This window comes from Oncorhynchus clarkii, chromosome 24, assembly GCF_045791955.1.
Source record: "Oncorhynchus clarkii lewisi isolate Uvic-CL-2024 chromosome 24, UVic_Ocla_1.0, whole genome shotgun sequence".
NCBI lineage: Eukaryota > Metazoa > Chordata > Actinopteri > Salmoniformes > Salmonidae > Oncorhynchus > Oncorhynchus clarkii.
The window spans coordinates 34,877,172-34,890,070 of NC_092170.1; the positions used below are offsets into that span (position 1 = coordinate 34,877,172).

General features: G+C 44.3%; 2 protein-coding genes across 4 annotated transcripts; one reads left to right on the plus strand and one right to left on the minus strand.

Moving 5' to 3' along the window:
- Positions 1 to 1,240: 1,240 nt before the first annotated feature.
- LOC139382742 (ragulator complex protein LAMTOR1-like) lies at positions 1,241 to 10,836 on the minus strand. Of its 3 annotated transcripts, XM_071126857.1 has the most exons (6): positions 9,899 to 9,984; positions 9,771 to 9,862; positions 8,563 to 8,708; positions 8,393 to 8,470; positions 8,169 to 8,292; positions 1,585 to 3,177 (listed from the first exon to the last, which is right to left on the minus strand). In XM_071126857.1, the coding sequence occupies exons 2-6, from the start codon at positions 9,810 to 9,812 to the stop codon at positions 3,085 to 3,087; spliced, it is 483 nt and encodes a 160-aa protein (XP_070982958.1). In that variant the 5' UTR covers positions 9,813 to 9,862; positions 9,899 to 9,984; the 3' UTR covers positions 1,585 to 3,084. The 3 variants fall into 3 exon arrangements, with proteins under 3 accessions (XP_070982959.1, XP_070982958.1, XP_070982957.1); XM_071126858.1 differs by lacking the exons at positions 9,771 to 9,862; positions 9,899 to 9,984 and adding an exon at positions 10,574 to 10,836 and having other exon boundaries at positions 1,241 to 3,177; XM_071126856.1 differs by having other exon boundaries at positions 9,771 to 10,015.
- On the plus strand, positions 9,997 to 12,168 carry LOC139382740 (secreted frizzled-related protein 2-like). Its single transcript, XM_071126855.1, has 3 exons — positions 9,997 to 10,992; positions 11,096 to 11,176; positions 11,296 to 12,168. The coding sequence occupies exons 1-3, from the start codon at positions 10,467 to 10,469 to the stop codon at positions 11,646 to 11,648; spliced, it is 960 nt and encodes a 319-aa protein (XP_070982956.1). The 5' UTR covers positions 9,997 to 10,466; the 3' UTR covers positions 11,649 to 12,168.
- Positions 12,169 to 12,899: the final 731 nt, after the last annotated feature.

Below are 12,899 nucleotides of genomic sequence, written 5' to 3' on the forward strand. Positions count from 1 at the left end.
TTCATATAAGGAAATCAGTCAATTTTAATAATTCACTAGGCCCTAAATCTATGGATTTCACATGACTGGGAATACAGATACCTTTTAAAAAAAAGGTAGGGGCGTGAATCACAAAACCAGTCAGTATCTGGTGTGACCACCCTTTGCTTCATGCAGCGGGACACATCTCCTTCGCATAGAGCTGATCAGGCTGTTGATTGTGGCCTGTGGAATGTTGCTGGATATTGGCGGGAACTGGAACACGCTGTCGTACATGTCGATCCAGAGCATCCCAAACATGCTCAGTGGGTGACATGTCTGGTGAGTATGCAGGCCATGGGAGAACTGGGACATGTTCAGCCTCCAGGAGTTGTGTAAAGATTCTTGTGACATGGAACCGTGGATTATCATGATAAAACGTGATGGCGGCGGATGAACGGCACGACAATGTGCCTGAGGATCTCGTCACTGTATCTCTGTGCATTCAAATCACCATCAATAAAATTCTATCGTATTCATTGTCCGTAGCTTATACCATAACCACACCGCCACCATGGGACACTGTTCACAATGTTGACATCAGCAAACCGCTCATCCACACAATGCTATACACGCTGTCTGCCATCTGCCCGGTACAGTTGAAGCCAGGATTCATCCGTGAAGAGCACACTTCTCCAGCATTCCATTGTCTGTCGAAGGTGAGCATTTGCCCACTACAGTTACAACGCCGAACTGCAGTCAGGTCACGACCCTGGTGAGGACGACGAGCACGCAGATTAACTTCCCTGAGATGATTTCTGACAGTTTGTGCAAACCCACATTTATATCAGCCCTCCGAGTGGCTGGTCTTATACGATCCCGCAGGTGAAGTAGCCGGATGTGGTGGTCCTGGACTGGCGTGGTTACATGTGGTATGCGGTCGCGAGGCAGGTGGACGTACTGCCAAATTCTCTAAAACGACATTGCGCCTTATGGTAGAGAAGTAAACAATCAATCATCTGGCAATTGCCCTAGTGGACGCTCCTGAAGCATGCCAATTGCACTCTCCCTCAAAACATCTGTGGCATTGTGTCATGTGACAAAACTGCACGTTAGTGGCCTTTTATTGTCCCCAGCACAAGGTGCACCTGTGTAATGATCATGCTGTTTAATCATCTTATTGATATGTTATACCTGTCAAGTGGATGGATTATCTTGACAAAGGAGAAATGCTCACTAAACAGGATGTAAACAAACTTGTGCACAAAATTTGAGAGAAAGCTTTTTGTGCGTATAGAACATTTCTGGGATTTTTTTATTTTTAATTTCAGCTCATGAAACATGGGACCAACACTTTACATGTTGCGTTTATATTTGTTCAGTATAGGTGTGTTACTTTGTGTTGAAATCTGAATCTGAGAATTTACACTTTACCACGTGAATCAGTAGGTATGAGATATACCAGAGAATCCCTATCATGGTAAACAATATCTTCTGAGAAAGTGTTTTTAAATGATATCCATTAGTTACGCTATGCACACTAAATGAGATGTGATTCAGTGTTCTTTAGGTTTGTTGCAATGTTACCCCACACAACTATTTCTCTACAGTCCTACAGAACACCAGTCATTGTTGAACATCTTTAATGCATTACATAATTAAATGGGGGGGGGGGGGTAACAGAATATCTTAAACGTTTTGGTACTAGCCTAAGAAATTAACAATGTAATCCCAGTAATATTACACATTGAAATAACGAAAACAAACGTAACGTTCTCAGCACACTGCAAAAAGCCCAAATTAAAGGTCTTGTGGACACAGCCTTCCAGATCATCACTTTAATGACCCCCACATAAATAAATCACTAACACCTCTGATCATTTTAATTGAGGATACCAAGGTTATGGTTGTTTATCCCAAACTGCCATGATAAGATGTTCTTTTCTACGTTCATTTAAGTAACTCATTACAAGCTGTTGTTTTGTTTTTTTAAAAATCGAACAAACTTGGATGTTAATAGGGGTTAAAAACTGGGTTTCTGTATCCTTAGTTTTGATTGGCTCCAAAAACCGCCCCATTGGAGCTTTAGCCAATCCTGACCAACAGACGCTCTACAAAGGGGAGGTGCATAGAATCCATTTGTTGCTTTTGACAGAGTCACAAATCTGTACATAGAAGGTATAAACACTTAACTGATTAATTTACATTACAAGCCCCTGAACACGACCAATCCACCTAGACCCCTACCTTCACTAAGCCCTACCCCCATCTATTGTTTCTGTGAAATCTAAAAGATACGAATCCAAGGACTGCCAGCTAAATGATTGAAGTGCTAGGAGGAAGCATGTTTCTGCTAGAAATCAGAGGCAGAGAAAACAATGTGGATTCCCACACCTGTCCCCCACCCCCCCATTCGCCCCTGCACTCTACCAGCATGAGCAGATCTCAAAGTAACACTCATACGGCTCATGTCGGATTTCACCATTCGTTCAACTATAGAATCTAAGTCCCTGTTGTTTTTAAACCTACCCAACCCAGTTCTGTCTTACTTCATTAGGTCAATCTAAAGATTCCAACAAAGATATGGAAAATTATAGTGATGGCTCTTTCTAGACATTTGTATTGATGACATGAGGGGTGGGATGTGTGTTCTGGGTGACGGGTTCACACAGTGTCAGAACAACAGCATCACCCTCTTTTCCTAGCTGTGGTTAGTTAGTACATTGCCGTAGCTGCAGATCAGACGAGGACAGCTACTCCTGAAAACGCAGAGCCAGAACAGTCTTGCCATGCCACGTTTAGTCATTAGACTCAGTCACTCTTCAAAACAAGATACTTTAAAATAACAAAAACAAAAAAGACAACCATTATCGTTATACTGCGATGCATTTTAAAATTCCTTGACACCCCTCGTGAAGGAAGGATGAATGATGGCTTTGAAAGGTCAAGGGGGAGGTAGGTCAAGAGGGTCAAGTTAACCCTCTCAGCAGGGGAGATCTGGTTGTCATAATCCTCAGCTGTAGCAGCAGGTTTCCAGTCACATAGCTGGGTAGCACAAGGACTGAGACACAGGGTGCAGGGTCGGGCATGGGAGACAGGACAGGGGGGGGTATTATGGAGGGTAGATCAGGGGATGGCAAATTGAACCACTAGTTCTTCTTTAGCGTCCACCTTGATCTGAGAGATTGCACTGTAAGCATAGGCAGCTATCTTGGACACCTGTAAATCAATCAGAACAAAACAGGTTAACATGCCACAACCAGCTACATAATGTGTTGGTTGTTTTTTTTTTTAGCTCCAGAGCTGCCATACACTAACAGGTTTATGGATAGGGAAAGCATAGGACTGTTATAGAAAAATGACCTGATGTATGTCTGAGAATGACACTGTGTGTGTGTGTGTGTTAGGGGTGTAACAATACACGTATTCATACCGAACCGTTCAGGGACCTCAGTTTGGTCCGCACTGTGAATCCGAATGAAAACATAACATAATAATAATATAACCCTTGGAATATAAACTGGGCCAACTGTATGCCTCAATGTTTTCAGGCTATTCTGTTACAACAACTAGAGCCTATGCGCACTTTGTAAATCAAAATTCAAATCTTGATTGGCTCATTTCAAAATGTCCTTTTGTGAGGCAAAGCCAGGAACTAGTTCTGTACGATGGCGAGCGGTGGGGTGCATAAACCAGGAGGATTGTCCATCATCGTTTAAATATTCAGTTTGGGAACATTTTGGTTTCCCAGTAGATGACAAAACGGTGATGGACATAGAGAGTATGTCTCCACTGCTCAACGAGAATAACCTCTGCAGCTGCCAACATCTCGAACATGTTGACACATTTACACCGACATCACCTCAGTATTCTTACCACTGGAGCAAGACCGGGGCGCAAAAAATATACAAATAAATGTGTTATCGCCCCTCAGCATTCAGGCAGCCCTTCGCAGCGGATTCTGACCGAGCCAAAGAAATGACAAGAGCGATAGGTATGTTTATAGTCGTGGAGAAGCGCCCATTCTCAGTGGTTGAGGGGAATAAGGGGTTTCAGCACCTCGTGAAAGTGCTCGAGCCACGTTAACTAACTTCGCCCTCATGCACCCATTTCAGCAAAACAGGTAGTAACCGCTCTATAAGCAAGGTGAAAGCCGAAGTAGTCAATGAATCGGCACATCAAATGTTATGTCACATGCGTCGAATACAACGCGTGTAGACTTTACCGTGAAATGCTTACTTACGAGCCGTATCCTAACAATGCAGTTAAAATGTAGTAAAATTTGCTAATAAAAATATTAAATAGTAACACCAATAACAAGGCTATATACAAGGAGTACCAGTACCGAGTCGATGTGCAGGGGTACAAGGTAGTGGAGGTTATATGTACAGTTAGGGGTTAAAGTGATTAGGCAATCAGGATAGGTAAGAGTAGCAGCAGCATGTGAAGAGTGCGAGTGGTGTCAACATGCATGTGTGTTTTGTGCATGAGAGAGTACGTAGTATGTGCGTCTGTGTTGGAGATTCAGTGTCAGTAGAGCCCAATGAGTCTGCATAGAGTCGGTCAGCCAGAACAAGAAACGGTCAATGCAAATACTCCAGGCAGCCATTTCATTATCTGTTCAGCAGCCATTTCATTATCTGTTCAGCAGCCATTTCATTATCTGTTCAGCAGCCATTTCATTATCTGTTCAACAGCCATTTCATTATCTGTTCAATAGTCTTATGGCTTGGGGGTAGAAGCTGTTCAGGAGCCTTTTGGTCCCAGACTTGACGCTCCGGTACAGCTTGCTGTGCGGTAACAGAGTGAAGTCTATGACTTGGATGGCTGGGATCTTTGACAATTTTTCAGGCCTTCCTCTGACCGCCTAGTATAGAGGTCCTGGATGGTAGGAAACTTGGCCCCAGTGATGTACTGGGCCGTACGCACTACCATTTGTAGGGCCTTCTGGTCGGATGCCAAGCAGTTGCCGTACCAAGCGGTGATGCAGCCAGTCAAGATTCTCTCAATGGTGCAGCTGTAGAACTTTGAGGATCTGAGTGCCCATAACAAATATTTTCAGTCTCCTAAGAGGGAATAGGCATTGTTGTGCCTTTATCACAACTGTTGGTGTGTATGTGGACTAGAGATCGACCGATTAATTAGCGCCGATTTCAAGTTTATAACAATCGGAAATGTGTATTTTTGGGCACCGATTTTGCCCACTTTTTAAAATGTATTTTATTTGTAGACCTTTATTTAACTAGGCAAGTCAGTTCAGAAAACATTCTTATTTTCAATGACGGCCTAGGAACGGTGGGTTAACTGCCCTGTTCAGGGGCAGAAAGACAGATTTTCACCTTGTCAGCTCGGGTGATCCAATCTTGCAACCTTACAGTTAACTAGTCCAATGCTCTAACCACCTGCCTCTCATTGCACTCCACGAGGAGCCTGCCTGTTACGCAAATGCAGTAGAAGCCAAGGTAAGTTGCTAGCTAGTATTAAACTTATCTTATAAAAAACAATCAATCAATCATAATCACTAGTTAACTACACATGGTTGATGATATTACTAGTTTATCTAGCGTGTCCTGCGTTGCATATAATCGATGCAACGCAGGGAGATGATTTAACAAAAGTGCATTTGCGAAAAAAGCACAATCGTTGGACGACTATAACTAACCATAAAAACCAAAGCCTTTCTTAAAATCAATACACAGAGGTATATTTGTTTAAACCTGCATACTTAGTTAAAAGAAATCCAGGTTAGCAGGCAATATTAACCAGGTGAAATTGTGTCACTTCTCTTGCGTTCATTGCACGCAGAGTCAGGGTATTTGTAACAGTTTGGGCAGCCTGGCTCGTTGCGAACTTAATTGCCAGAATTGTACATAATTATGACATAACATTGAAGGTTGTGCAATGTAACAGGAATATTTAGACTTAGGGATGCCACCCGTTAGATATAATACGGAACGGTTCTGTATTTCACTGAACGAATAAATGTTTTATTTTCAAAATGATAGTTTCCGGATTTGAACATATTAATAACCTAAGGCTCGTATTTCTGTGATTATTATGTTATAATTAAGTGTATGATTTGATAGAGCAGTCTGACTGAGCGATGGTAGGCAGCAGCAGGCTCGTAAGCATTCATTCAAACAGCACTTTCGTGCGTTTTGCCAGCAGCTCTTCGCAAGCACAGCGCTGTTTTATGACATATCAGCCTAATGGCTGGTGTAATGGCTGGCGCACTAATAGCGTTTCAAACATCACTCGCTCTGAGACTTGGAGTAGTTATTCCCCTTGCTCTGCAAGGGCCGCTTTTGTGGAGCGATGGGTAACGCTACTTCGAGTGTGGCTGTTATCGATGTGTTCCTGGTTCGAGCCCAGGTACGGGCGAGGAGAGGGACGGAAGCTATACTGTTACACTGGCAATACTAAAGTGCCTATAAGAACATCCAATAGTCAAAGGTATATGAAATACAAATGGTATAGAGGGAAATAGTCCTATAAATACTATATTAACTACAACCTAAAACCTCTTACCGTGGAATATTGAAGTCTCATGTTATAAAAGGAACTTTCATATGTTCTCATGTTCTGATCAAGGAACTGAAACGTTAGCTTTTTTACATGGCACATATTTCACTTTTACTTTTCCAACACTTTGTTTTTGCATTATTTAAACCAAATTGAACATGTTTCATTATTTATTTGAGGCTAAATTTATTTTTATTGATGTATTATATTAAGTTAAAATAAGTGTTAATTCAGTATTGTTGTAATTGTCATTATTACAAATAAAAATAAATCAAATAAAAATAAATCAAATAAAAATAAAAAAAATGGACGATTTAAATCGGTATCCAGCTTTATTTGGTCCTCCAATAAATCGGTATCGGCGTTGGAAAATCATAATCGGTCGACCTCTAGTGTGGACCATGTTAATTCCTTAGTGACGTGGATACTGAAGAACTCGAAGCACTCGACCTGCTCCACTACAGCCCGTCAATGTGAATGGGAGCGTACTCAGCCCTCCATTTCCTGTAGTCCACAATCAGCTCCTTAGTGTTTCTGACGCTGAGGGAGAGGTTATCGTGGTTCATCTGTGGTTCTGTTGGGGCGTTATGCAAATTGTGATGGGTCTAGGGTTTCTGGGATGATGGTGTTGATGTGACTCATGACCAGCCTTTCAAAGCACTTCATGGCTACAGATGTGAGTGCTACGGATCCATAGTCATTTAGAGACAGGTTACCTTAGTGTTCTTGGTCACAGGGACTATGGTGGTCTGCTTGAAACATGTAGGTATTACAGACTGGGTCAGGGAGAGGTTGAAAATGTCAGTGAAATCACTTGCCAGCTGGTCAGTGCACGCTCAGAGTACGCGTTCTGGTAATCCATCTGGCCCCGTGGCCTTGTGAATGTTAACCTGTTCAAAGGTCTTGCTCACGTCGGGTACGGAGAGCAAGATCCCACAGTCGTCTGGAACAGCTGGTGCTCGCATGCATGGTTCAATGTTGCTTGCCTCGAAGCGGGCACAGAAGGTATGCAGCTCGTCTGGTAGGGTCGCGTCACTGGGCAGCTCGTGGCTGGGTTTCCCTTTGTATTCTGTGATAGTTTGCAAGCCCTGCTACATCCAACGAGTGTCAGAACCGGTGTAGTAGAATTCGATCTGTCCTGTATTGATGCTTTGCCGTTTTGATGGCTCATCAGAGGCACCCTTAGTTGTGCTTACTACAGATGGATCTCCAGGGCTACAGAGAGCTACTTAACAGTGACAGCCCATCACCTTACACCGGAGCGGGAAATTATCTACCGTGCTACAGACACGTCCCCTTTATGAGAGTCACACACGTGTGCATCTTTTTCTCTTTGTAAGAAAACATTACAGCATAGGTCTATACAATGTCTAAGCCATGTTTATATATTGATTTCACACACATAGTGCAATTTATTTTAGTGTTGTTGTGTAATCAGGTGTTTTCATTTAAGAAAATACAAAGTGTTGTTATTCCTGATTATGCTCATTAGGCCCTAAACAACTGATGATCATATAGAATCAGGAATACCAATTTTTGTTTATATAAGAAAATGTTAACTAGAGTAACTGTTGGCATTTTATTTTCCTGCTTTACCGAAACCGAACACTGACTTCAAAACCGCAATACGTACCAAAACGTGGGTTTGGTGAACTGCCTGGTGTGCGAGCATGTGTGCGTGCGTTTACCTGTTGTACATCCGAATATGGCACCAGATCACTAGCGAGCACTTGGTGTGGCTGGCTGGTGAGGGAAGGGAGAGGGAGGGGCTTCTTCTGAGACAGACTGTTACTCAACAAGGCCAGTTTTACACTGAAACACACAATAAAGACAGGTTACTACTGAAACACATGGCCGGTCAAAACCCACTCCAAAACACAGACACATTAAGCAACTACCTCCACACACCAACCTGTATTGCCGAGCTTTATCCATATACTCATGCTGCTCCATGCCTTGAGAGTCCGCAGCCGAGACATCAATGATATTCCTGAGAAACAGAGACAAAGGTAATCAGCAGAATTAAATCCCAAATGGATAAATCCACGATGAGGGAGGAGAAGAAACATGTGTGTGTCTTACAGGGCTGTCTTGAAAAGGATGGATGTGAGTAAGGCCTGTTCGTCTGTGCGGGCTGAGGGTACACTGCCGGAGCTCCATTCTGTACTGTTGAGGGGCTTGCTGTCTGGGTTCGGGTGGGGGATCAGCGGCTTATACACGTCAGGGTCCTGAGGCACAACATACGCATCACACTCACAAACTATCACAACATCCTCCATCATGGCTGTTAAGGTACCCAGATTGACATTGCTTATTGTTAAAATGAGCATGACATGACCTCTGAACTAAAAAGTATAAAACAAAAAGGCACCCTACAAACTCTATACTATGACTACTCATCCCTGATCACTAAGTCCATAGGGATCTGCTGCTGCGACAGGCAGACAAGAATGAACCCAAAGAAAAGATAGTTACCTAAGCCTGATGATACTGGTGAGTATACTTCAACAGTATTATCCTGTGTTATAACAGGGTTAGCAAAGCAGTGGCAGGCTCTGTGTGTACAACAGTCATCTGATAAATGGTAATACGTTATCCTCCCACCTCACATTTTCCAAACGTGAAAATAAAAACAAACTTTATTTCCCCTTCAGCAAATTCCATTTTGGCCCATGTCACAACTGGAAACCTGAGATCATATGACATGCATCTGGGAGAAGTTAACGCGCTGGCAAGTTCAACTGCGTTACCGAATGTGAACCGTTGAGGCCCAATTAACAGAAGTGGTCACGTTTTACTGGACCTGATTGATGATCATCATGACAGGTGAGAATTTAAACAAAGTGTTTTGTCTGCCCTGCAAGTAGCTAGCTACTGACGTACAGATTAACTGGTTAAGGTAATTAGCAAACTAGATACTGCCTATAATTTGTCAGCAAAGGTTGTCACTATTTTGAAACTTCACTTAACGAGCTAATGTTGTTAGGTGTGTTGGCCAATTTGCCAATCAGGTTACTACATTTCCATGGCCCAATCTTTCTTGCACAGCTAACAGTTATCTGAAAGGTCTGACTAGCTCAGCTATCTATCTGTTGGGTCGTAGTTGGCTAACTTAGAAATTGTTTCCTTTTAACGCGCAAAGATGCACCATCTTTTCACTTTTGACTAGTGGAATTTGATACAACAAACTGTCTCGCAACGTCCTGATGACCCCCAAAGAAAGTAACGTTACTGTTATTGTCAAATAGTATTTTGCAACCTAGATAACCAACTAGCCTATAGTTAGTTACCTGCTCGGTGTTCTCGTTTTCCCTGCTATAACAGCAACCCATGGCGTCCGCTGGACGTTCGCTAGTCCGCGAACGCAATTTCCAACTACTTCTCCCGGGAAACTATATAATAAGAGAAACAGTCTCGGTCCACTTTCTCTCTTACCGCTTCTGTCAGCGACTACTACAAACGAAGCCTATCACATGACATCAGTTTTTGAGCAGCCAAAGACCGGGCAACAAACATAATGACATCCGGCCACTGTGAAGCCAGCATGGGAACACAGACTCCCCAATCACGTGACATGGGGTATTTCATGTTTTAAGACTTGCGAAGTGTGACTTGTTATTGTTTTATTTGGGGTACGGAACCTGCATACAACAGACGGGGCGAAAGGGAAATACAGAACGACGAGATGGCAAAAATACATTGTTAACACATGCTCGTTGTGGGCATGTTCTGCGGAGACTGCTATCGCAAGATAAAAGAGAAAAGTAATCTTTCAGACGCCCCCCTGGTCTACAGAGCCACTTTTACAGCCCTCAATAACCATTGCATTTGATGAAAGAACACGTTTGACGAGTTTGCATGACTGGGTGACGCCAGACGCCCTCTCATTACACATCAGACTACTAGCTACTAGGCTGCGTACTTCTCTTCCAGGACTGCTAAACAACCCCTGTGCTGCTTTGTTTTTATCTACGCCTGTTGTCAGTATGGCTCAGCTGATAATATCACTTTGCGTGTTGGTGTCTATTTGTCTCGCCTCGGTTTTGACCAAAGACAGCAGCCACGTTCAGTTTGCGCGCGAAAGTCTCAGTACCTCCACGGTTCGCTCGGTGTGTAAGCCCATCCCCAGCACACTTTCTCTGTGCTACGGCGTCGGTTACCGGGAGATGCGGCTTCCCAACCTGCTGGGGCACGACTCGTTAAAAGAAGCCCAGCAGCAGTCGGCCGCGTGGCTACCGTTGGTCTCCAAACTCTGCCACCGGGATACCAAGAAGTTCTTGTGCTCGCTCTTCGCCCCGGTGTGCTTACCGGAGGGGGCGGTGCGCCCCTGCCGTGGGCTGTGCGAGGCTGTGAGGGACGGTTGTCTTCCGGTGATGAGCGCTTTCGGGTTCCCGTGGCCCAACATGTTCAACTGCACCCGGTTCCCGCGCGGGACCCATCTCTGCATTCCCACCACGACCCGAGACACAGAGCGTGCGCAGAAGGAAGAGGGACACGAGGAGGCATCAAAGGGTTTGTACCTATCATCATTGGGAGGTGAACCTCTGCAAAAAATGTCCACTCTCTTTCACACACATGTTCACCCTTCTCGTGGCATGTCTCTTGGTGTCCTCAGGAACAGTGATCTGTGATGCATGCAGTCTGGCTGCTGAGGGAGAGATAGACAACCAGAACAACTTCTGCAAGAGTCCATATGGTGAGTGATATGTATATGGCATTGGTTACACTTTACACAAAGGTTTATAGAGGTCAATAACGTGTTTACATGTTTTTTAAAAAGTGTTTATAGACCTGTATTTCTGTGTTTCCTCTCAGCCTTTAAACTGCGTATTGGGAGTGTTTCTGTAGTGCAGGGTGACCGCAGGGTCGTCCCTCTGGCCCGGAGTCGCATCCTGAGGTGGGAGGGTGGAGGCGCAGAGAAGGCCGAGGGCGTCGGGGGGGCCATGGCCTACAGTGCCCTTTGGTTGCAGGAGGGGGGTACCTGCACCTGTCCTGCCCTGGAGGAGGCAGATGTGGGGGAGGGGAAGGAGTCCCTGGCAGGGGTGTGGTACCTGGGCCTTGCTGACACAAAGGAGGGCAGGCTGGTCCTCACTAGGCTGGTGAGGTGGAGGAGGAGCGACAAAGAACTCAAGAAGTTAGTCAGGAGACTGCTCAAACAACCCTGCTGATGATGTCATCATACAAACATAGAGAGACTTTCCAATTTGGCGAATTGGATGCGGATGAGGACACCACAGCCCTGTTACATTTCAGCCTCTAGACCGAGACAATATCTCTTCCATATCCCTTTCATTTTCATGTCACCTAGCTCTGGAGAAGTGATGCCTTCATCATATTGCTGTCAACTGAATGGACTGGATAGATAGATCTATGAAGACCTGTGGGGAAGAGAGACCACCAGAGGTCCAGTGTCTGTGTGTTTGGATCCATGTTCTGGACACCTGTCACATGTGAGACATTTAGAAAAATGTAAATTATGTATTACGTTCTGAATATAAAAAAAATCATGTTTTTTTTTTAATCAATTGTGAGGACATGATTATGATTTGTGTGAGCCGAGTCAGACGACACAATTACCAGTGAGGCACAGAGCAGCATTAGTTCCATTCAAAGCAGAGTATTATTGTCTGATAGTAACATCAGACTGCCGGGTAACAGTGTCTAATAAACGTTATATTGAACCATAAATACTGGTCACCTTTTATTTTCTGTGTGTGTTTTCTGGATCCTTCTGTTTGTGGCAAGAGAGAAACCTGACTCTAGACTCACTCCACACCTGTGACTGTACACCTGATCCACCCATGTTTGCCTGTCTGTCTCTGCCTGCCTGTCTGTCTGCCTCTGTCTGTCTGTCTCTCTCTCCCATTCTCCACCCACCACCATCTGTGTGTTGAGTCAGATCCACCATAATTCCCTGTAGCCTACCAGTGATGTCTTGCTGTATGTTTACTATGACATCAGAATTAGTCAATAATAAACTCATTGTGAGAAACAATGGGCGGGGGAGGGGTACTGTGAATAAAACAGACATGCCCCAGGTGGGTAGTGAATAATTCAGATACCCAGCTCCCTTACTTGAACCCCCTCTGCCCTCACCTGCGGAGCTATGACTACAACCACACACGATAACCATTCAGCATTTCTTCTGTCTCTGCCAAACATCTACAGCCAGGTGAGTCTTTACTCACAGCCAGCAGGTGAGTCTTGACTCACAGCCAGCAGGTGAGTCTTGACTCACAGCCAGCAGGTGAGTCTTTACTCACAGCCAGCAGGTGAGTCTTTACTCACAGCCAGCAAGTGAGTCTTTACTCACAGCCAGGTGAATCTTTACTCACAGCCAGGTGAGTCTTGTTTTTACTGTACAGCGGGAATGTGAGAGAGAGTATTCTTTTTACAAGAGGCTTGTGTTGTGGGATGGG

Excerpts from the sequence above, each read along its gene's own strand:
- LOC139382742 (XM_071126856.1), bottom strand. The coding sequence starts at position 9,812 with ATGGGTTGCTGTTATAGCAGGGAAAACGAGAACACCGAGCAG. Across the intron at positions 8,709-9,770 it reads AAAACGAGAACACCGAGCAG|GACCCTGACGTGTATAAGCC; the intron begins GTAACTAACTAT and ends GTTGTGCCTCAG. Across the intron at positions 8,471-8,562 it reads ATCCTTTTCAAGACAGCCCT|GAATATCATTGATGTCTCGG; the intron begins GTAAGACACACA and ends TCTGTTTCTCAG.
- LOC139382740 (XM_071126855.1), top strand. The coding sequence starts at position 10,467 with ATGGCTCAGCTGATAATATCACTTTGCGTGTTGGTGTCTATTTGTCTC. Across the intron at positions 10,993-11,095 it reads ACACGAGGAGGCATCAAAGG|GAACAGTGATCTGTGATGCA; the intron begins GTTTGTACCTAT and ends TGGTGTCCTCAG. Across the intron at positions 11,177-11,295 it reads CTTCTGCAAGAGTCCATATG|CCTTTAAACTGCGTATTGGG; the intron begins GTGAGTGATATG and ends GTTTCCTCTCAG.